This window comes from Geotrypetes seraphini, chromosome 15, assembly GCF_902459505.1.
Source record: "Geotrypetes seraphini chromosome 15, aGeoSer1.1, whole genome shotgun sequence".
NCBI lineage: Eukaryota > Metazoa > Chordata > Amphibia > Gymnophiona > Dermophiidae > Geotrypetes > Geotrypetes seraphini.
This window is the reverse complement of record NC_047098.1, coordinates 22042095-22065249: the sequence shown is the minus strand read 5'-3', so window position 1 is coordinate 22065249 and position 23155 is coordinate 22042095. Positions and strand designations below refer to the sequence as shown.

The window sequence follows — 23155 nt, the reverse complement described above, 5'->3', positions numbered from 1 at the left end:
TGATTAATCGCCTATTCAAAGTTCTAGGCGATGTACATCAGTATTTACAAAATTAGATAAATTTATAGTAATTTAACATACATTAAAGTATCCGAAGAATACATGACATAACGATACAAACTTGAAAACAATGGGTAAAATGAGGTATAGAAATACATTTTAATATAATAGAGACATTTAAGGATAAGAACAATGGGGAAGGTAGGTGAATTTAAAATGATTAAAAAAGTTAAAATATAAAATTAATTAATCGCTAAAAGCATCTTTAAAAAGAAATCCTTTAAGATTACTCTTAAATTTATCTAAAATTCTTTCTTCTCTCAGATAAATCGGCAAAGAGTTCCAGGCTAGAGGGGCTGTAACAGAAAAAATGGTCTGTCGTCGTGTGCCTATAATTTTTAATGATGGGACAACTAATAAATGTTGATCAGTTGATCGTAATATTCTTGAAGTTTTATAGGGAATTAAGAATTTATAAATAAAAGCTGGAGTCTTTGATGTTATTGATTTAAAGGTGAGCAGGTTTAATTTATATATAATTCGATGTGCAACTGGCAACCAATGAGCTTTCCGGAGTAATGGTGTAACATGATCATATTTCTTAGCGTTTTCAATCAGTTTAATCGAGGTATTTTGAACGATCTGCAGCCGCTTGATTTCTTTTTGTGCTATTCCGTTAAATAGGGCATTACAATAGTCTAACTTTGAAATTACTAAAGAATGTATCAAAATATTCAGAGATTTTGGACAAAGAAATTTTTTCATTGAACGTATTTGGCGGAGACTGTAGAAGGTAGATTTCACGACTTGACTGATATGATCATGATACGTCAGTTTATCATCTAAAATTACACCGAGAATTCTAATTCTACGAATGATTTTCAGAGAAATACGTGCAATATTCAGCATTCCACTGAATATAGTGAACTGCATTAAAATAGGACTGACTTTTATGCGCTTACCTTGGCCGGTTAAGTGTTGAATATTGGCACTTAACTGGACAAGTGCTGGCTCCACCCCCAAATGTCCCCAACATAGTCAGTTTTGGCTTGGCTGGATATTTTCAATAACACCATCCGGCTAGTCCAGAGATGCAAAATAAATGGCCAGATGTCTCTCCAAGCCATTTAAATCATTTTAAATATCGGGCCCTAGATTCATAGATGACCTTAGTGTAATGGCTCTAGATCACTAATAGCTGGCTCCTGAAAAGCAGCATAGTCTGCCCATGTAGTGGCATTTCAGCCAATGCAATTAACCCATAATACACAAACATGCACCCATGTGACAAATCTGTCTGATGATTGGCTAAACTGGTGCTCATGTGAACCAATCCTTTTGGTGAGGGTGGTAGGTGTATTATTTGCAGACTATGCATAAATCTTAGCCAAAGGTGTTGACGTGTGAGCTTTGCAGACCACACACATCTCCTCTTCAAATGTTCATAAGGCCTTGAGAGTGCAAAGAATTGCGTGTATAATGGGGTAGGTGGAATTGGGGGGGGGAAACAGGATCATTTCCCCCCAAACTTTCTGCTGCAGTTCAGTGGCAGCTTCCCATAAAAATGTTTGCAAATGCATTGATTTTGGGCATGATCTCAGCACCCCAGCTGGGTGATTTATAGCCTTGCTTTCTCTCCATAACAGAGTTTTTATAAGACAAATGAGTAACTTGTTGAAAGTTTAGAGCACTACGGGGGGAAAAGGGAGTTTACATCTTGTGTGCTTGTATCAAGCGAAGAAAGGCAATTAGCTACTAATCCAATATAAATATGCGAGGAGTCAGTCTGGAGTGTGACAGCAAAACCATTTACACAACCTGAAATCTGAAGAGTCCTTTTAAAATACCAGTAATGAAACAATGCAGCACATCAGCTGTCAACTGGAGATATCTCACTACTTTTATGCTCTGCCCTGAAGTCTGTGTAACCCAGTTTCCATTTGCGTGGCCAAACTGTTCTAATGACCCCCCTAAAGAATCACTAGTTATTAAAAGATGGAAAAGACATCAAGTGAGGGGAGTTTGTTAAACAAGCTAAGCTAGATGCTGCCAGCTCCTCATACCATCAGACATACTTCTAAAAAAGAGGCTGGGGGAAGGGCGGGGGTGGGTGGGTGGAGTCGCTATGCTTTAAACCAGGGGTCTCAAAGTCCCTCCTTGAGGGCCGCAATCCATTCGGGTTTTCAGGATTTCCTCAATGAATATGCATGAGATCTATTTACATGCACTGCTTTCAATGCATATTCATTGGGGAAATCCTGAAAACCCGACTGGATTGCAGCCCTCATGGAGGGACTTTGAGATCCCTGCTTTAAACCATTCCCTTCCTACATCCACTGAAACTTCTATTAAATTAGGAACTTTTTTTTTTATATAGAACATCACCTCATTACAGCCTTTCATGGAAACATTTCCCACATTTTACCCCATTACTGGGAACATTTCAAACTAACTCATTACTGGGAGCACTTTCTCTATTAACCCATTCCTGGAAACTTTCTAAACATTTTAAGCAACATCATTCCCCAATTCCAAGGGTAGGCAATTCCGGTCCTCGAGAGCCGGAGCCAGGTCAGGTTTTCAGGATATCCACAATGAATATGTATGAGAGGGATTTGCATGCACTGCCTCCTTGAGATGCAAATCTATCTCATGCATATTTATTGTGGATATCCTGAAAACCTGACCTGGCTCCAGCTCTCAAGGACTGGAATTGCCTACCCCTGCTCTATTCAAACCCATGATTAGGAGCATGCTAAATATCCCAGCTCCAATACGAAGGGCAAGTTCCATATTCTAACTCAGGGGTAGGGAACTCCGGTCCTCGAGAGCCGTATTCCAGTCGGTTGTTCAGGATTTCTCCAATGAATATGCATGAGATCTATTTGCATGCACTGCTTTCAATGCATATTCATTGGGGAAATCCTGAACACCCGACTGGAATACGGCTCTCAAGGACCGGAGTTCCCTACCCCTGTTCTAACTCATAGCTAGGAATATTCCCAACATTCTAAGTCAATTCGGAGGATAATTTACATATTCCACTCCTAGTGGAATTCAGTACAAAAAATTCAAAATTCTGCGCTAGAAAATTCAAAATTCTATGCACAAAATTAGCAAATGCTGCAAATTTTTGCAAATTTATTTGTCAAAGTTTAAACAATATTTTTGCTAATTATTATCCATATTCCAGTTAAAACATTCAAAATAAAATGGGGGTTTTTCCCTACCTTCGTTGTCTGGACCTTTTATTTTTCTATCATGTTGCTTCCAGTTTCTCTTTTCTGCTTTCCTGTCTGTTTGCTTATTCTTCTTCATGTTGCTATCCATTTGTCTTTTCTCCACTTTTCTATTTCCTCACTACCTCTGATATATTGATCATTCATTTTTAGCTCTTTTCTGCCTCTTTCTTACCTTTCTTCTCTTTTACACTTTTCAGCTCCCTATCAAATTTCCATCTTTTCTCCTATTCTCCATCTTAGTCCTTCCTTAACCTTCCATTCTCTTTCAGTTTCAATGTACTCCCCATGTCCATATTTCTACCCTCTGTAATAACTGTCCTCTCATCCATTTCCTTTACATCCTTTCTTCCCCCTCCTGGCCTCTCCCTCATGGTTCCACCATTCACAGGTTCTTTCTCTCTCCACCCTTATAGTCCAGCATCTGCTTCCCTCTTACTTACCTCTCCACCCTCATAACCTGACATCTGCCTGACCCTTCTCTCTTCCCTGCTACACTCTCTCCCATGGTCCAGCATTTCTCCTAATCTCTTCCCTCACACCCATTGCCAGGTATCTCACCATCACTTCCTTCTGCTCCTGGATCCAACATCTCCCTCCTTCTCTCCCTCCATCTCCTGTGCCTCTCTCCCTCCCTCTCATCCACTCCATATCCAACATCTCTCTCCCTCCTTTGTGTCCCTCCCCCATGCAGCATTCTCTCCCTCTATTCCACTGTCATATCCAATATTTCTGTTTCTTTTCCACTGTCGACCATCTCTCTCTCTCTTTCTTTCCCTGCCTTGTGTCCTGGGTCAAACTTCTCTATTCCCCTCCATGCAGCATCTCTCCATTCCTCCCCTCCATTATCATGTGCAACATTTCTTTCTCTCTCCCTACGCACCATCTCTCCCTCCCTTCCACCCTATGTCCAACATTTCTTCATCTTCCTTCTCCATGCATGTCTTCTTCGCCATATGCAGGATTTATCCCTCCCACCCCTTTGTGACAAGTGTCCCTTCCTCTCTTCCACCCCATGTCCAACAATTATTCCTCGCTCCCCGAAGTGCAGCATTTTCCCTCCATTGCCATCCCACTTTGCAGCATCTTTTCTCCAATGTGAGCGAAATACTCAGGCAACCGCTTTGGCTAGGGTTAGGGCTGCCAGATTTCCTCTTTGAAAAAGGAGGACGCCTGGCCCCGCCCCCGTTCTGTCCCCAGTCCCACCTCATTCCACCGCCGGCTCTACTCCGTTGCTCCCCCAAGCTCGAAGGCCGCATTTGGAAGCCTTCGTGGACGTTGACACAATGTCACATACATGCATGCCTATGACATCATCGCGGTGATGGCTGTGCATGCGCAACGGCTTTCAGACGCAGACTCCAAGCTCAGGGCTTCCAAAACCCAGACAAACTGCCGGGTTTTGGAAATCCCTCTAGGCGCCCAGTCCTCTAAAGAGAGGGCCTGTCCAAGTTTTCCCGGATGTCTGGTAACCCTAGCTATGGTCTTCTTTAGAGAAGGCACTCCAACCTTTTCATTCACAATAGAGGGAGTTAGTAAACGAAGGTGTACTGGTGTACAAAAAGGTCAGGCTCCCAAAGTTTCATCACATTTCTGGTCACAGTTGTAGCTCAGCTCCCTCCCTCCCGAGTCTCTTCTGGTATGTAAAATGCATCATGTTCAGTAACCTGAGCCCGGAGCTAAAAATGTTCTACCGGCCTCTAGGTGTTCATTAAATGATCCAAAATTGGCATGAAACGTGTTACTTTGAAAGCTACGTATTGTGACTGAAATAGAGGCTAAGCCATGTGATTAAACTCTCTGTTCATTCAATGATTTAGAAATATTTGAACAGTAAATACAAACTCAACAGATAAGTTGCAGTCGATTATTTGAGCTTATGAGACAGTCATAGGGAAATAGAGGGCTGGTATGCAGGCAGATTATGCAGTCGCCCATGGCAGCAGTTTCTGAGGATGGCAGCAAAGAGCAGATGCTGTCAAAATAGGTCCTGACAGTCAAACAAACTCAAAGAACCATCAGTATATACAGTAGAGAATGGCACGGGAACAAATTTGTCCCCATGAGTTTTGTCGCTGTCCCTGCTCCTGCCCCATTCCTGTAAGCTCTGCCTTAAGCACACAAGCCCCAAACACTTATGATTGGAAAGTGTTTGAGGCTTGTGCAGATGAGGATGGAGCTTAGGCATTGGTGGAATGAGGCATTATGACATCACAATCTGAGCTCTAGAATGTTGCTACTTATGATTTTGAAGTGTTTGAGGCTTGGCCAGATGAGGACGGAGCTTAGGCATTGGTGGAATGAGGCATTATGACATCACAATCTGAGCTCTAGAATGTTGCTACTTATGATTTTAAAGTGTTTGAGGTTTGTGCAGATGAGGACGGAGCTTAGGCATTGGTGGAATGAGGCATTATGACATCACAATCTGAGCTCTAGAATGTTGCTACTTATGATTTTGAAGTGTTTGAGGCTTGGCCAGATGAGGACGGAGCTTAAGCATTGGTGGAATGAGGCATTATGACATCACAATTTGAGCTCTAGAATGTTGCTACTTTTGATTTTAAAGTGTTTGAGGCTTGACCAGATGAGGATAAAGCTTGCAGGAATGGGAAAGAAGCAGGAAAAGAATTTGCGGGGATGGGGAAAATTTTGGCCCCGTGTCATTCTCTAATATACAATCCTTTATCTATAGGGAGAGTGGGCAATTTTCAGACAACCCATTTACCAAGTACATGGAAATCACCTGCATTATGAGACTTTGAGGCTGAGAAATTTACAGATATTTTAGAGCAGGTCTAAAAACCCTTCTTTTTTTCCTTCCACTTTCCCTGTTTAGTAAGTGCAGCTGGATGGGGCATAGAGGTCCCTCTGGACCATATTGTGCTGATGCATCGTTTCATGTCCCTTGTCTGCTTTCCTATTCATTTAATGCAGTTTGATTTGATTGTAAACCACCTTGATATCTGCTCATGAAGGGCAGCACAGGAAATGAAAAGATGCATAATCCCCTTCATCTACAGCACTGATAATTTCCTTCAAAATATTCTGATTGTATACGGGTGTAGCCTTGTTCCTTAGTCACCTTTCTGTTTTGTAATATGAAATTTATTGCCTCGCGCTTTGCAATTGTTTTTGGAATTTAAAAAAATATTTTGCAGCGCTCATCCATCAGGGCTCACTATTCAGATATTCCAGTTGCATCCAAACTGGCTATGAGTATACCTGTCACAGGTCCTCTTGTCTTCATGAAATATATTCCTTGTAGTCCAAGAACAACTCAATAAACCTGAGTTTGCTAGATCTATCCTGCTTCTACCAAACAGCTAGCTGGATTGATTGTTGGCAGTTGTCCGGGTCTAGCCACATCTGAGTAAGTGGAACTGACATCCCAGCCATCCTGAAGAAAGCCGCAACATGATGGCTGAAACATTTATTTCACTTACTCAGACGCGGCAAGATCAGACTACTGTGACGGTCAGAAAATCTGGAAGGGAGGAATATGCATGCATTAGAGACAGATTTGTGTATAATGGGTCTCCAGTGCATGCAAATGCATCTTTTACCTAGTCTTATTTTTATTCTAAACTAAACCTTAAGTTTATATACCGCATTCTCTCCATAATTATAGAGCTCGGCACGGTTTCTAAAAGCTTAATATAAGGAAGGAACAGCATAATGGGGTTGGAGGTTGAATTTAGGTGGGAAGAGAGCCTTACATTTTTGTGAATAGCCTAGTTTTTAGATGCTTTCGGAATAGTTGGAAGGAGCCCAGATTCCGTAGTGGGGCAGAAAGGTTATTCCAAAGCCCTGTGATTCTGAAGAAAAGAGATTTCCCTAATCTTCCCGCATAGAGGATACCTTTTACCGAGGGGAAGATACTTTTAAATTTTTGGGTGGACCTGGTGGTATCGGGACTCAAGGAGTTCCAAGATAGTGGAATTAGGGGAGGGAGGATGCCGTGCAGGATCTTAAAAGCTAGGCAGGCGTATTTAAAATGAACCCTGGGAATTACTGGGAGCCAGTGGAGTTTGGACAGAAGTGGGGGAAACATGATCAAATTTGCAAACCCTATCTTATTCATTACCGTCATGTCACCTAGTTTCTGCAGTGAGACTGAATTGCATTCCAGCACATCATGGGACTTGTTCCACTTCTTCCATTTGAAATTAATACTACATATATTAGATCAGGGCTGCCCAAGTCCGGTCCTCGAGATCTACTGGCAGGCCAGGTTTTCAGGATATCCACAATGAATATGCATGAGAAAGATTTGCCTGCACTGCCTTCTTGGTATGCAAATCTCTCTCATGCATATTCATTGTGGATATCCTGAAAACCTGGCCTGCCAGTAGATCTCGAGGACCGGACTTGGGCAGCCCTGTATTAGATGCATCAAGAGGGCAGTGTGATATACAGGAATGGTATAAAGCAGTGGTTCTGAACCGTGTCCTAGGGGACCCCCAGCCAGTCGGGTTTTCAAGATATCCCTAATGAATATGCATGAGAGAGATTTGCATATAATGGAGGAGACAGGCCTGCAAATATGTCTTATGCATATTCATTAGGGATATCTTGAAAACCCGACTGGCTGGGGGTCCCCTAGGACACGGTTCAGAACCACTAGTATAAAGTATCTCTGTGGGTCATGTAAAAGCTCAAGTCTTCTTTTCTAACTCAGTGGTTCCCAACCCTGTCCTGGAGGACCTCCAGGTCAATCGGGTTTTCAGGCTAGCCTAATGAATATGCATGGAGCAGATTTGCATGCCTGTCACTTCCATTATATGCAAATCTGTCTCATGCATATTCATTAGGGCTAACCTGAAAACCCGATTGGCTTGGTGGTCCTCCAGAAAAGGGTTGGGAACCACTGTTCTAACTCATCTTGGTCCAGGCTGACCTCAGCACCTTTGCTATAAAAATGCTTTTCAGGCTTTATTGTTCATCTGGAGCAAAACAGCTCCAGGAATAGGGTTATGACTTTTAAAACTAGAAGTGGATTGGAAGGGCAGTATTACATTAGTTACAGCACTGGTTTCCAACCTTGTCCTGGAGAGAGATTTGCATATAATGGAAGTGAAAGGCATGCAAATCTGCTCCATGCATATTCATTAGGGCTATCCTGAAAACCTGATTGGCCTGGTGGTCCTCCAGGACAGGGTTGGGAACCACTGAGTTACAGAGCTGGTAAAGTACTCAGTTCCAGGAGGGAGACTTCTTGGCCAGTCCTGGTTTTGAACTTGTATCCCAACATATGATGGTATTTGTAGTCCCTGGTTTTACCCATTGAAATCAGTGCCGTAAGTCTCATAATGGAGTTGTCAAAAATCTAGAACCGGACAGAATTCTGTCTGCTGGAACTAGATAATTTGACTGCTCTAGCTGTAATGATTTTTGCTCTTGTTGTGTTGTCACACAGTACCAGTGAGAAGAGGCAGAGGCTATGATAACACATATTTTTATTCAGGAGCTAAGGGCTGCACATGTTGCTTACAAAGACACACACAGCAGAGAGCTGCTGCAGCAGTTGCAAAGACAGACACCCAGAGTTGGGCGTAATATGTCACTAAGTAATATATTACTTTTACAAGTAATACATTATTTTTCACAGTAACTGTAATATATTCCAGTTTCTTAATGAAACTAAAGACTTTAATATTGCTTTTGGAAAGTAATTTACCCAACATTGGTTACGTGTTACTTTTAAAAGTAATATATTACCAGTGTTGTGATGCCAGTAATATATTACTGGTATGATTACTTTTCTTACCCTTTCCTTCAATTTATTTCCTTTCCTTTGACTCTTTCCTCTCAGATTTTATTGTCTATTGTTCACTGCTTTGTTATCTCCTCAGGAAAGTATATTAAATTATAATACACAACATGCCATACAATATTACTTAGTAATATATTACTTGTCCAACACTGCAGACACCAGATACTTTTACTTCAAATAAGCTTTGCTGCTATTCAGTGAGCGGGGCTACTATTTACATGCAAGGCAAATACAGTGCATGGTCCTCTGTTCGTCATAATCCAGCTCTAATAAGAACCAATCCTTCCTAAACCCACAATTTAAGGCATAGGGAGATCTTAAAGGTATCATTCTAGGCTCTCAATAATTCTAGTTGTAAAGAGAGGTTCACAAAGGCCCCTGTGTATACTTTCTCCTCCTCATAAGAGTGAGCAAGAGGGCTTTGGTAAGTACCAGTGGCTTAAATACTTCCCTCCCAGGTGTTCTGTCATCTGCTAATGTCCTAGTTTCAGAGAACAGAAGAATCCTTGAGTTCCCAACTTGAACTTTCCCCCCAAAAGAGGGAAATGGAAGGACTGACCTGATGCTCTCAGTCTCAGCCTTGTGGAGTTTGTAGTTCAAGTGCCTTAAGTGAAGGAAATGAACTACAAAGTCCAGAATGCCTCATCACTGTTACTCTACCTTAACTAAGCTACTCAATGATTGCAGTGCTTTAGAAACTGAGCTGGGGAATGCAGGGTTAAATTGCTAAAGGCCGCTGCAGCTCACACAGCAGGTCCGTGTGAACCCGTTTCTTTTATCTTATGGGTAGCAAGTGCTTTGTTATATAATATGCTTTAAATGTTTTATATTACAGACATTCTGTGTTTTATGGTCATCATCTCTTATCTTGTCTTACCCCCCTGTAAATCAAACTCAGGTCGCCCTCTTTATTTGGTCAGTGTGTAGGGTTCACAAAGCTCCTTTCTCAGGACCTTATGGAAATTCTTGCTGGGAAAAGGACTAAGATTTCCAGAAAGTTGCATAATGGGATAGGAGCTCAGAAAGTCTAGGACTTAGGGTAGTAATTTCTCCCCTGCAGACAGTTCTTATCCTGCTGTTTATTGCTTGTTTCTTGAATTTCATTATAAGGTGGATACATTATTTCTTATTGAACTGCAAATGACGCATACAGAAGCCAAAGGCAGTGGTAATTCTCTTAAAAACAACAACAAAAAAACCAACTGCACAGGATAAGGAGGGGTTCCACCTTTCAATTCAGGTGCAGTGGATAGAAGGAAGCAAGTTCAGAAAGGTTTTGGGTCAGTGAGAAAAGGTTACAAGTCAGTGACTTGAATGACCTGGAAAAAAAAAATATCACCACGGGGCAAAGGGTATGTTGAGCCATCAAGTTGCAGGATGCGATAACCGGTGAGGCACCGGAGAAAGGCTTTCATTTTATTTGTCAGGTCAGAATCCATCCTCTATCCCTTCTTCCTAGTATTTCTCACTTCATTTTCCCAATCCCATCAGGAAGTTGACTGGTTGGCCAGCATTCTGCTCCTTTTCCCAAATGTGACAATTTTTTTGTTCACCACCACAAGTTTGGGTCTTTGATGCCATTTTCATTGGCCCACGGCATTCAAGCCAGATCATGTGATGCTCGATGCAGCAATCAAATTGAGATGTTCTCATATCGCTGTCGGAATTCTGATGAAGACATCAGGGCCCCATGTAGACCAAATAAAAGCAGCGTACTGTCCCCTTTAAGTCTATCATGTCATAAAATATGACAGATAATGTCCAGTTCTGAACTGCTGATGGTTTTTTTCTGGATGATTTCCAAGACAACACCAAATTAGGAAGTTCTTCCAACATCTAGTGGTCAGTCACAAGCCACATATCAGCTTCAAATCCATGTTCTCCATAGCGAGACACTCAAAAGAATCTCCAACTCCAGCATCCGAGTCCAAAATTCACATTTCCCTGCAAGATTTGTTTAAAAATATCTCAAGTTTGCTTTCAATAACCATTAGTTCTGAGATATCCTTGTCTGATAAGCAAATTCTGTTCATTATACAGATATATATTTTTTTTAAAAATCAGATCCCATGCCAAAGTGTTGTGCATGGGCTGTAAAGTTTTGTGAAACTCTGGCACTTTAAATAATCTGCAGGAGATTTTCTTTTTCTTATTACATTTAAAGTAAATGATGCTGAACTAAAATATACTATGGAAGCAGCTTAGAGGTTTCCAAAGGACTTGTTTTTCTTCAATCGGTTGAGAATGCAGTTGACTTGACGAAGCACCCAACGTTCAAACTGAAGCAGTCCTAGTTGCCTGGAGCCTCAGTTCAGGTTTCTTGTTCTCGCTTGCGCACTATGTCTGGGTTATACCCCTAGGAACATGCCCATGAAATCAGAGCCATTCTGAATCGTGATTGCTGCTCCTGCACTGTTGTCCACGAATATGGACGTGTATTGGCCAGCCTAGAAATGCAAACACAGGCCTTTCATTTAGACGTAAAAGAGGCTACACATAGAACAGATTATGTATAGTGAAGTATGCAGAAATGTATCTGTTGCTTTATGACTCTATTTTGTATTTCTGTTTTGGACCTGTTTTTACAACACCTTTACCTGTAATTGCAGCAATCCATTGACACAGACTGTGAAGATTTTGCTGTTGCTTTCCAAGCCTGTAATCACTTCCAATGACCTGAAACATAACACAGAAAAATTCATATATCTAACAACCCTATTTTTTGCAGGAAAGATGACAAGACTAAGGGCCACTTTTACTAATGCTTAGCAGGAAGAACCCTAAACAAGGACATATAACCTGCATGGAGAAACTCTAGCCACCTTACCAGGCAGACTAGATGGACCATATTGGTCTTTATCTGCCATCATTTACTATCCCCCCCTCCCCCGGTTACAAAACTGCAAAAATGGTTTTTAGTGCAGGCCAGCGTGCTGAATGTTCTGCGCTGCTCCCGATGCTCATAGAGTTCTATGAGCGTCGGGAGCAGCGTAGAGCATTCTGCACTAAAAACCGCTTCAACGGTTTTGTAAAAGGGGGGGTACGTTGCTATTTAAATGGCATTAGAACGTTATTTTCTGCCATTGTCGCTAAGACCCATTAGCGCATGCTAAGCATTAGTACAAAGACCCTAAATTTTCAAACACAGGTAGCCATGAAACCTAACACTGGCCTGAAGAATCCTTTTTTTGTTCCAGTACTGAAATTTACACATGGGAGCTGATGTAATAAAGTATAGGAAACTTAACCCCCCCCTCTCTTTTACAAAACTGTAGCATGGTTTTTAGCGCCGGCCGTGGCGATAACAGCTCTGATGTTCACAGAATTCCTATGAGCGTCGGCGCTGTTACCGCCGTGGCCGGCGCTAAAAAACGCCTTATGGTTTTGTAAAAGGGGGGGGGGTTAGTGCAAATTCAAGCGTGGATTTTGCACATAATTTTCTGAACCAATAAGGCCTACCCAGTGCAGAAAAAAAAGAGTAGTGCCCAAAAAAAAAAAAAGCAAAGCTGTGTGCAAACTCTCTCATAGTTATCACTGCTCTGCTTGGTTAAATCCAGTGGTAACGAAGGTATTAGTTATTAAATCCAGATTTTAAAAAGTGTACAAAAGCCCTGAAGGCTGAGCACATAGTTTTCTAATTCTGGGGCTTTAGTGCATAGTCTGAGAAGGAATAATAGGTTAGCTCATTTTATGGCTAGCGTTAGTGAGGGCTCCATGCCTTTCTCTTCTCTTTTCTGCGAACATGAAGTACCAATAGGGTGGATTTTTTTTTTTTCTTTCATTGAAGGGGATGAGTCAGTTCTTTAAAAATGGGCAGCAGGATGAGGAGCTCAGGTGATCGCATGCTGAATGCAGGATTAAAGGGAAGGTGCCAAGTCTGAGAAATAATGGGCTAGATGCAGAAATTTACATGAGACCTTTAACAAGCAGTAATATACATGTTTCTCCAGTCCCTGATACAATCTCTGTCTGACGACATTACAGAGGAAGGGGCTAGAAGAGGGTAGGGAGGGCTATGGAGGGCAGGAAGGAGTGGAGAGGAGAGAAGCAGGTAGAATATTTCATAGATAGGAGCACCATCTATGCAAATGAATTAAAGGAATATGTAAAAAGGAATAGAAGGGAGGAACCGTTAAACAATAGAATTCAGTTAATAAAATAAAAAGAATTGGGGTAAAAACAATGGAATAAAATTTAAAATAATTCATAAACTAAGAAAAAAATTGAAAACCAAAATCAAATAAGTCTGGCAGAAGTCCAATTTCCTGAAGCGGCTCTGTTGCCTCAGCATATTTTAAATAATCTCAACGGCAAAAGTCCAGACGAGGCAGATATCAGCTCGGGCTTTCCAGCTGCTGCAGCCCTGACTCATCGCTTCCAGGCAGAAGATGCACAGAGAGAGAACAATCCAGCGCCGGGCCGCACTGCTCTCGGTGGGCGGCGGGATGCTCATGGGCAGCTCCCGAAGAATACAGCACTCTGCCTCCATCGGACAACCGGGAGGAGGAGTCCAAGGCATGGACCCACTCCACGGATCCGGAGACTTACTGATATGACCATTTCCAATCTTGTTATATGGGTCTACACTGCAATTACATTTATCCTAAGATAAATGTATATACAGTAGTACCTTGAATCCGAACACTCCAGAACTTGAACAACTTGGAATCCGAACTTTTTTTTAAATTAAATTTTGCCCCGGAATCTGAACGCTGCTTTGGAATCCGAACGTATGGGAACTGCAAGCGTTGCTCAGCCCAAAGCTTCCCCTCTGACGCAGCTTCCTGTTTCCACCTGGGAGGGAAGCTTTGGGCTGAGCACCGCTTGTAGTTGCCATTGCCGATCTTGCTGCCTGTGCCGGTGGGGGCCCAATCTTGCTGTTACTGCCATTTGGGCTTCATCTTGCTGCCTCTGTCAGGGGGACTCGATCTTGCTGCCTCTGCCAGGGGGACCCGATCTTGTTGCCTCTGCCAGGGGAACCCAATCTTGCTGTTTCTGCCATTTGGGCCTTATCTTGCTGTTAAATTTATTTGAAAATCTGAGTTTGTGGGCCCAAGGAATGGATTAATCCAGTTTCTATTATTTTCAACGGGAAAAATTGTCTTGGAACTCAAATGGGGCTCTGGAATGGTTTAAGTTCGGATTCCAAGGTACATTTATTGATTGATTGATATATAAACAAGAATTGCCAATATGGCCATTTCCAATCTTCTTATACGGGTCTACACTGCAATTACATTTATCCTGACACAGGTTTCCATTCTAATGGGGGTCAAACTGAATCATACAATGAACCAGTGCTTGTTCTTGCCTATGAAAGAGACTAAGGCCTAGATTCACTAAACTTACCGATCTGGATCGGTGTTGGGTGATTCTTGGACGAGCTTTGCTGAGCGACCAATTCCCTACAGATTCTACATGCAAATGATCTGATCGGACGCACGCCCTATAGTGATCCCAATGACCGCCGTACGAGTGATTGAAACACAAGCGCAGAGTATCCTTGTTGTTTACTGACGCAATTTACGCATGCGCTAACTACTTCACCCTTACTGTATAGTTAGTGGGCGGGGTTTATTCCCGCACGTCATTGGCAGCAAAGCACAAGCGAGCTCAAAAGAAAGAGGAAGGCGTGGCTGCAGTTTATTTTTGCTGGCCCTATGAGCTGGACCTTTTTTAAAAGGAATGATTTCTGACCGAAGCAGTGAATTATTTTGTGTAGCCAGATTATCGAACCTGCGGGTTAAAACCACAGGCTCACAATGTGCTTGTTACAGAATATATAAAAAAGGAATTCTTATGAATATGTAAAGATATTTTACAGTTTTATTTTTAATTTTGACGGTTGTTTTATATGGGGTTGTAACCTCGATACTGATATTTCAGGGCGGAAGAGGGCAGGAGAGTCGGCAAGGATAGCAAGCGACTGGCCCTCGGCAGTCGCTTCTTTTCAGATCGGCAAACCCAATCGGTGTTTCTTCTTCTGCTTAGTGAATCGATGGCTTCCTACTTTTGCATGCCATTTCCCCTCATTTGCATGGGTGGGTCGGATCGGAGATTGATCGGGAAGCTGTTTAGTGAATCAGGTGGAGATTGGGGAACAATCGCAAAACCAGTAAAACTGGTTTTGCGATCGTCAGGACAGGATCAGAAGATTTAGTGAATTTAGGCCTAAAACACATGCACTTCCCGTTTACTTCTGCCCTGTTAGAGGAAAAAATGAAAACCATAGGAGCAGGCGGAAGAAAAAGACATACGAGAGAGAAAGATGGAGAAGGGCAAGACGAAGAGAAATTGATGGAGAAAGAACATAAGAAAACTGTGAAATAAAGAATGATAAACATCCCTGATAAGTACTACAAGTCCTTTTATGATTTAAACTTTCAGCACCTCAGTAGAGAAGTTGTTGAGATTTCAGAGTCTTTGACATAAGAGCAAAGGTCTCTCTGTTTATTTTTTCAGATTCTTCTTGTGAAACTTGTGGCACCAGCTGCCCATCTCTCCCACTTTAAAAGTATTAAATGACACTGGCCCCAGCGCCAGCATGTCTAAAAATAACATCTCTTTGAAGACTCGGGCCTGGGGCAGCCTAACTGTGCCCTCTCCTCAAGAGTCTAATAAATCAAAAATATCTCAAAGTAAATCAACAGTCTGACTAGTAAAAAAAAAATTTATATATACGAGGGGGGGGCCGTTGAAAAGTTCTCAGCCCAACCAGCAATTTTCCACTTTCTTCATTCCATATTTTTCTGACAGAATGAAAAAAAGTGGAAAATCACTGGACTAAGTGTATAGCCCTCGATGGAGACTGCGCCAACTTTGTTGGACTGAGAACTTTTCAGCAGCCCCCTCGTGCATATTTATATATATGAGGTCTGTTCAAAAGTTTCCAGGACAGTTTCAACTGCACGCCAATGGGAAGTTCTTTTTAGACACACTAGGTGGCGTTGAGTAGCTTGAAACCTCACTATTCCTATAACCTACCTCAACTCCTATCTGTACCCCTCAATCCCCTTATCCTCTATGAACCTATCCAAACCCTTTTTGAAGCTCTGTAACGTGCTCTGGCCTATCACAGCCTCCGGAAGCGCGTTCCATGTGTCCACCACCCTCTGGGTGAAAAAGAACTTCCTAGCGTTTGCCACCTCACGAGTAACCTCCTTTTTTCCGTTTGTTGATATCTGTTTTCATCTCCAGCGGTTTTTGTGCAAGTGTGTTTTAATGATTGGCTATTTTTCATCACGTGCAACATCAATGAACAGTACTACAGAGTGAAATTCTGTTTTAAGTTGGGTAAGACCGCTACAGAAACTTATGAAATGTTGAAAGTGGCTTATGGAGAACATATCATGAGTCGTAGTAGGTGTTATAAATGCAAATTTTACGCAAAAACACGATGACAGTTCTTCCACAGTCACCTTACTCTCCTGACTTTACCCTGCTGACTTCTTGTTTCTTACACTTAAATCCATGCTCAGGATAGGCTCAGGAGTAATCTAAGGAAATACTTTTTTTTACAGAAAGAGTGGTAGATGCGTGGAACAGTCTCCCGGAAGAGGTGGTGGAGACACAGATTGCGTCTGAATTCAAGAAAACCTGGGATAGGCACGTGGGATCTCTTAGAGAGAGGAAGAGATAATGGTTACTGCGGATGGGTAGACTGGATGGGCCATTTGGCCTTTATCAGCCGTCATGTTTCTATGAAAGGAAAGCAGTTCAACACCATTGAAGACATAAAGTAAAATTCGATGCAGCAACTTTTAGCGATTCCTGAAGATGTGTTGAAGGACTGTTTCTAGAATTGGAAATAACACTGGGAAAAGTGTATACGTAGGGAAGGGGAGTACTTTGAAGGAGACCCAATGGAATAAGTTGTAAGATTATTTAATACATTTTTATAAAATCAGTCCTGGAACTTTTTGATGAGACCTCATGTATATAGATAGAGAGAGAGAATTTTTCTGAGGAATCACAGTGGCTGTTATTGCCACATAATTTAAAAAACTTTCTAGACTGCACAGTCCCATGTATTATAATTAGGTGGTTTACAACTGAACATTCATAAGAATAAAATTAACAAAAAAATGCCATAAAAAGACAAACCTAAATTATTATCAGTAAACAAAACATCCTTAAGAAGTTTTCTAAATTGCAAATAACTCATACCACACAGTTCACATGGAAAAGAGTTCTATAGCTTTTGTTCTTTCCACATAAAACATTACTGACCAATATTTTTTTAACCAAATATGTCGGAAAGGAAGAACATCTAATAACAGTTTATCTGCTGAGCGTAGGGGTCTTGGTGGGCATTAAATATGTAGATTAGTAGCTATTTGAAATGGTACATTATTATTTATGGCTTTAAAAATAAGGGTTAAGATTTTAAACTGAATACACCATTTAACTGTGTGACGGGGTATACATTCTATCACCAGGAATAAAGGAATTTGAGAGGAAGTCTCTTCGGGGAACCAATATAAAAAAAACAGCCTGAGTTTAGGTCCGACTGTAGGCTTCAAGGTGGGGCTAACTGAGAGTGATTTGCATATTAGTTTGCCTAGAGCAAACTTACTATTTTGAACGGAAAACGGACCTTACCAGGAGGGGGGGGGGGATTGGTAAGGGAGAAGAGGAACCTCATCTTGGAAATGGGGGTTCTCCTCCTACGAGAAAGATATGTGACAATTGCCCTGAGAGAGGCCCTCATCTTAACTAACCTAGGGGGCTTAGGCTTAACTGTGGGGACAAGGATAAATCTGTCCTGTATCATTCTCTAGCTAGGTCATTGTCTAGTAGTGCATCAATGTTTCTTTTATCTTTGAAACATCTCTAAGGTATGGTCAGTAAGAAAAAGGAGGTATTGATACCCCTGTATAAGACTTTGCTGAGACCTCATTTAGAATATTGTGTACAATTCTGGAGGCCACACCTTCAAAAAGATATAAAAAGGATGGAGTTGCAACGGTATGTGGTCTTCATCATAAGGTGTATGGGGACAGACTTAAAGATCTCAATCTGTATACTTTGGAGGAAAGGTGGGAGAGGGGAGATATGATAGAGACGTTTAAATACCTACATATTGTAAATGCGCACGAGTCGAGTCTCTTTCATATGAAAGGAAATTCTGCAATGAGAGTGCATAGGATGAAGTTAAGAGGAGTAATCTAAGGAAATACAGTGGTGCCTCGCATAACGAACGCCTCGCACAACGAACGCTGCACACAACGAACTTCATGTCTTGATTCACACAACGAACTTCGTTTCACACAACGAACTTCACACAACGAACTTCGTTTCACACAACGAACTTCGTTTCACACAACGAACTTCGTTTCACACAACGAAGTCGCCCGAGCTGCCGATGTATTGCATCCTTCCGCGCAGGCACTGCAGGCAGTCGTTAGTCACTGCGCTTAACTGCCCTCTCTCACTGTATACAGTCGTCCTTTTAAGATAAACTCAATATTTTTTATATATCATGGCTTCTAAAAAAAGCAGGAAGGTGATTTCTGTTGAAATGAAACGGGAAATAATTAGAAGGAGTGAATGTGGGGTAAAACAGTGTGACCTCGTCAAAGAGTTTGGCCTCAGCAAGACCACCATTTTCACCATTTTGACAAATTTATCTTTTTTTATGTCATCTTAGCATATTTTATGCTGCAGAACGAATTATTTTTTTTAACATGTATTGTTATGGGAAAACGCGTTTCACATAACGAACTTTTCGCATAACAAACTTGCTCCTGGAACGAATTAAGTTCGTTGTGTGAGGCACCACTGTACTTTTTTACAGAAAGGGTGGTAGATGCATGGAACAGTCTCCTAGAAGAGTTGGTGGAGACAGAGACTGTGTCTGAATTCAAAAGGGCCTGGGATAGGCACGTGGGATCTCTCGGAGAAAGAGATAATGGTTACTGTGGTGGGCAGACTGGATGGGCCATTTGGCCTTTATCTGCCATCATGTTTCTATGTTTAGGAGCTTATCACCTGTGCAGCTGTGGCTGCAGCTCCTGGCCTCCCTAACTGTATGGGTGGCAGACCAGTACCTAAAGTTGGTATTGAAAACTGATTCAACATGAATGGTCATCTGTGTACCTTACACCCAAACAGGAGATTCTACCTCCTCAAGGTAGAAAAAACAAAAGAGGTGACCTGTGGTGTTCACTCTTTTATTCACGTATCAGACACGTACGTGTTTCGGTCCTAAGGCCTGCCTCAGGAGTCTTACATTGAAATAATTCAGTTCAAAGTCACAGACAATGATTCTAAAAGGTGGGCTCTGATGCCCAAAACGTGGTGTGAAAACACTTGCAGAGATTCGGTAAAACAAAAAAGTTAGGGCTGAAACACGTACATGTCGGGTCTTGTACATGAATGAAAGACTGAGCACCACAGGTTGTCTCTTTTGTTTTTTTTTTCTCTGTTCTTCTGTGTACCTTAGACATCTCACCTATTGTTTTGAACGCCAACGTGACCATATACATAAAAAGTAACAATCTTAATAGCAAATAAAAACGATACCCCAAAGGTAAAAAAGAATTCCAGGGTATAAGTTCCTTGGTCTGGCTGACTGGATGCTAGAGGACACCTGCTCTGAGCTGAGAGATTTTAAGGAACATGATAGCAAAGGCTGGCATCGGGAAAACGCCGGCAAGGCCCAAAGATAGCATCATAGATCTGACACACAGTTGGCACGAAGCTGGAAATACAATTCTTTGCGCTAATTGTTAAATACAGCATCTTAAAATAAATACATTTTTCTGCTTTCTGACTGGCACCTGAGGGTGTACTGGCATGTCAGGTTTCACCGTCAGCAATGTGGCATGGGTGGAGCCTGACAGATCACTGTGCAGGTCATGCAGCAAAAAAAAAAAACAACAAAAAAAAATCTCTTTTCAAATTCTTGTTAAAATTGAACAAAAGGCTGCTGACTATGTTGCAAAATGAGGCCCGCCCCCCCTTGATATATCCTGCAGCCCAAAGGAGGGTGGAGAGGGAGCCCTAATGAATGGAACATTTTAACAGTATGAGATCAGTGTGGAACCTGGAGGATGACCTGAGCGAGGGAAAAGCTAAGGCCGTACAGTGCCTTTAAATTCTCTGCTTGGAGGCCTCCCGTGAAAACCCCTTTACGCTGTCCTGGTCCAGGTATAGCGGGAACTGGTTCAAGTCTCTTAATACTAGGATATAATTTGATCTTTGATACACTCATGGATAAATAAATATAAAAATCAGAGCCCCACTCCCTTGTTTTACAGGTTTTACAGAGAAACCAGTCATCTAAAGTTTTCCCTGTGAGGCAGAAGCAGAGGATATACTGTACCTCAAGTTAGCAAGGGGCTTTAGAATGTTTTGTGTGATTTCTTTCATGGATTAAGCTTTATAGCGTGTATAATCACAAAGAAAGACATTTCCATGCCAGGGAAGATCTGCAACTTACAGCCTTCTCACCTAACCAAAGCCTCGTTTAATTAGACATCACGGCACAGCACACTGGGACTTTGCTTGTCACCATACCAGGCTACAGTTCCGAGAATGCATTCTGGAACTGAATTTTAATGACGGCCGATTTGAGCCTTTCTGCAATACGTGCTCAGAAGTAATCTAAGGGAATACTTCTTTATGGAAAGGGCGGTGGATGCAAGGAACAGCCTCCTGATGCAAGCGGTGGAGACGAAGACTATATCTGAATTCAAGAAGTCATGGAATACGCCTTAGGATCTCTAAAGGAGAGTAAAGAACAGCAGATGGTATTGGATGGGCAAACTAAATAGGCCATATAGTCCAGTGTTTACCAACCATGTCCAGTTTGTCACTTAGTACAGACCTCTCATATTTTTTTAGAACCAGGTTTATGTTTATTTGTTACGGCCCTGCTCAAAACCATCACTACTTAGGGACCCCTGAAGAAGGCGTGTTGTTCGAAACACGGACCATGTTGGGTCCTTTGATTTGGAATAAGGTGGTTTGTCTATGCGCAACAAGAAACATAGCCTGCATCTTGTACTATTGTCTGCAGTTTCTCTTTTGTTTTCTTTCTGGAGGACCACCAGCCAGTCAGGTTTTCAGGATAGCCCTAATGAATATGCATGAGAGAGATTTGCATATAATGGAGGTGACAGGCATGCAAATCTGCTCCATGCATATTCATTAGGGCTATCCTGAAAACCTGGCTGGCTGGTGATCCTCCAGGACAGGGTTGGGAACCACTGAAACAGTCTTTTATCCGCTGTCAATTTCTATGCTTTCTGTGATTCTATCTTTCATTGTGAGGGACGAAGGTTCTTTGTAAAGAGTCAGCCTTGAGACACAGAACAGCTGATCTTTGTTGGAGTTATGATCAGTGGTTTAGTCACAAATTCATAAATGGAGATGCTGTCCAAAACAGCTACATCCATCTTGCTAGCCTTCCCACGAAGGCAGATGCATCCACGCTTTCTAGTTAAGGATTACATGCAAAAAAAAAAAACACTTTGGGTTCTCCTACAGAGCTAGAATCCCATTAGGTTAATATCTCAGAGGAACATTCTTTTTTATTATTATCATTTATTCAATTTTAATTAACAGTTGCACATTCCATGCATTAGGAAATGGAAATCATATAGCAATACCAATAATACTAAAAGTAACACAATTCACAGATCGATTCTGTTAAAGCAAACTAAAAAGTCCACTATAAGGGATGAAAGAAGGAAAAAACCTTAGGAAAAGAGGCTCCACTTAAGAAGAAAAACATAATCCTACAATTTAAAAAAGGCTTCCAATCAGCTTAACATCTCACTTCTAATTGAAAAAAAAGAGAAAAACTAATTCCCATTTACTTCCCTCACTCGGAACCTGTATTTGTTGTTTATTCTCAAGAAATGCCTTCAATTGGTTTGGAAGTACAATGGAAAGAGGCAAACGAGATGTTGAATATTCAACCAAACAGCTACTTTATTGTATAAATAATAAAATGGTCTAAAACTATGAACAAGGTCTATATCCTAATGCCCATCTTGGATATAAAGTCTCATGAAGAGATCCAACTCCTGTGGTATAAAAGTAGGATAAGTCTAGGAATACCTAGAATGTCCCAACTAGGATCCCAGTTTTGGCATCAATAGTTGCCTTCATCAGGGGATGAATGGACAGTGCCGTAGATGGAACAAAGCACAAACTGGAAGGCAATGTAGGTAATTGTAATCGCAAAGTAGCGTCTAGGTTTCCAAAGACGCTACTTCGCAATTAACACAGTTACCTACATTGCTTGCCAGTTTGTGCTTTGTTCCACCTACGGCAGTGTCCATTCATTCCCTGATAAAGGCACCTACGGATGCCGAAACTGGGATCCTAGTTGGAACAGTCTAGGTATTCCTAGACTTATCCTACTTTTATACCACAGGAGTTGGATCTCTTCATAAGACTTTATATCCAAGATGGACATTAGGATATAGACCTTGTTCATTGAATATTCGACATCTCGTTTGCCTCTTTCCATTGTACTTCTGTGCTATTTCTGAGGCAAATATCGTCTTACCCCCCTCTTGTTTGCTTGTTCAGTTGGTTTGGGCCATAAAAAAGATATCTAAGAGGAACATTCTTAATTGGAAACCACAAAGGATGAAGGATACAACAGTGTGGCTTGTCTGACTTCAAACGTTTTGTGACATTCTCTGTCACCACTGATCAAACAGGCTTTTCTCCAGGATGTTTGCCTAATGTAAAACTAAGCAGAATTAGGGAGCTAACGCTGGAAGCAAAGTCTCTAGCAGCTATTATAAAAACTCAGGCAGGTGGCAGCAAGTGACGGCAATAGCTGTGGTGCACATATGAGAAATGCAGGCAGACTGACAGAAAGGAGGCATTGGATGGAAATTTGAACCAGTACATTGAAGCTGGCAGGAGAGCTCCATAATTTTGAGAGGAAAGAATGTGACAGATTACAAATGCAAAAGCAAGCACTGGACGGTGTAGGTGGCAGCAGGTGGCATTAGGGAGGGGCAGAGAAAAGGGGTATTGGCAGACTAGGTAGCCTTGTTTTTGAATACTCTGGGAGTTGCAGCTCTGCAAAGAGAGTCTCGCTATTCTCCAGCCATTCTTCCTCTACCTTGCTGGACTGTAATGCTTCAAGTCACCCGAACATGTGTGTATAACT

At 41.7% G+C, this 23155-nt stretch overlaps 1 protein-coding gene across 2 annotated transcripts in view; it reads right to left on the bottom strand.

Moving 5' to 3' along the window:
- Nucleotides 1–8681: 8681 nt before the first annotated feature.
- C1QTNF12 (C1q and TNF related 12) overlaps nucleotides 8682–23155 on the bottom strand; it is a 98857-nt gene continuing 84383 nt past the window's right edge. For both annotated transcript variants that reach the window (XM_033922972.1, XM_033922973.1), the window contains 2 exons: nucleotides 11613–11691; nucleotides 8682–11462 (listed from right to left, as the gene is read on the bottom strand). In XM_033922972.1, the coding sequence (XP_033778863.1) occupies nucleotides 11364–11462; nucleotides 11613–11691 (178 nt within the window). In that variant the 3' untranslated portion in view covers nucleotides 8682–11363. The remainder of the gene's footprint in view (nucleotides 11463–11612; nucleotides 11692–23155) is intronic.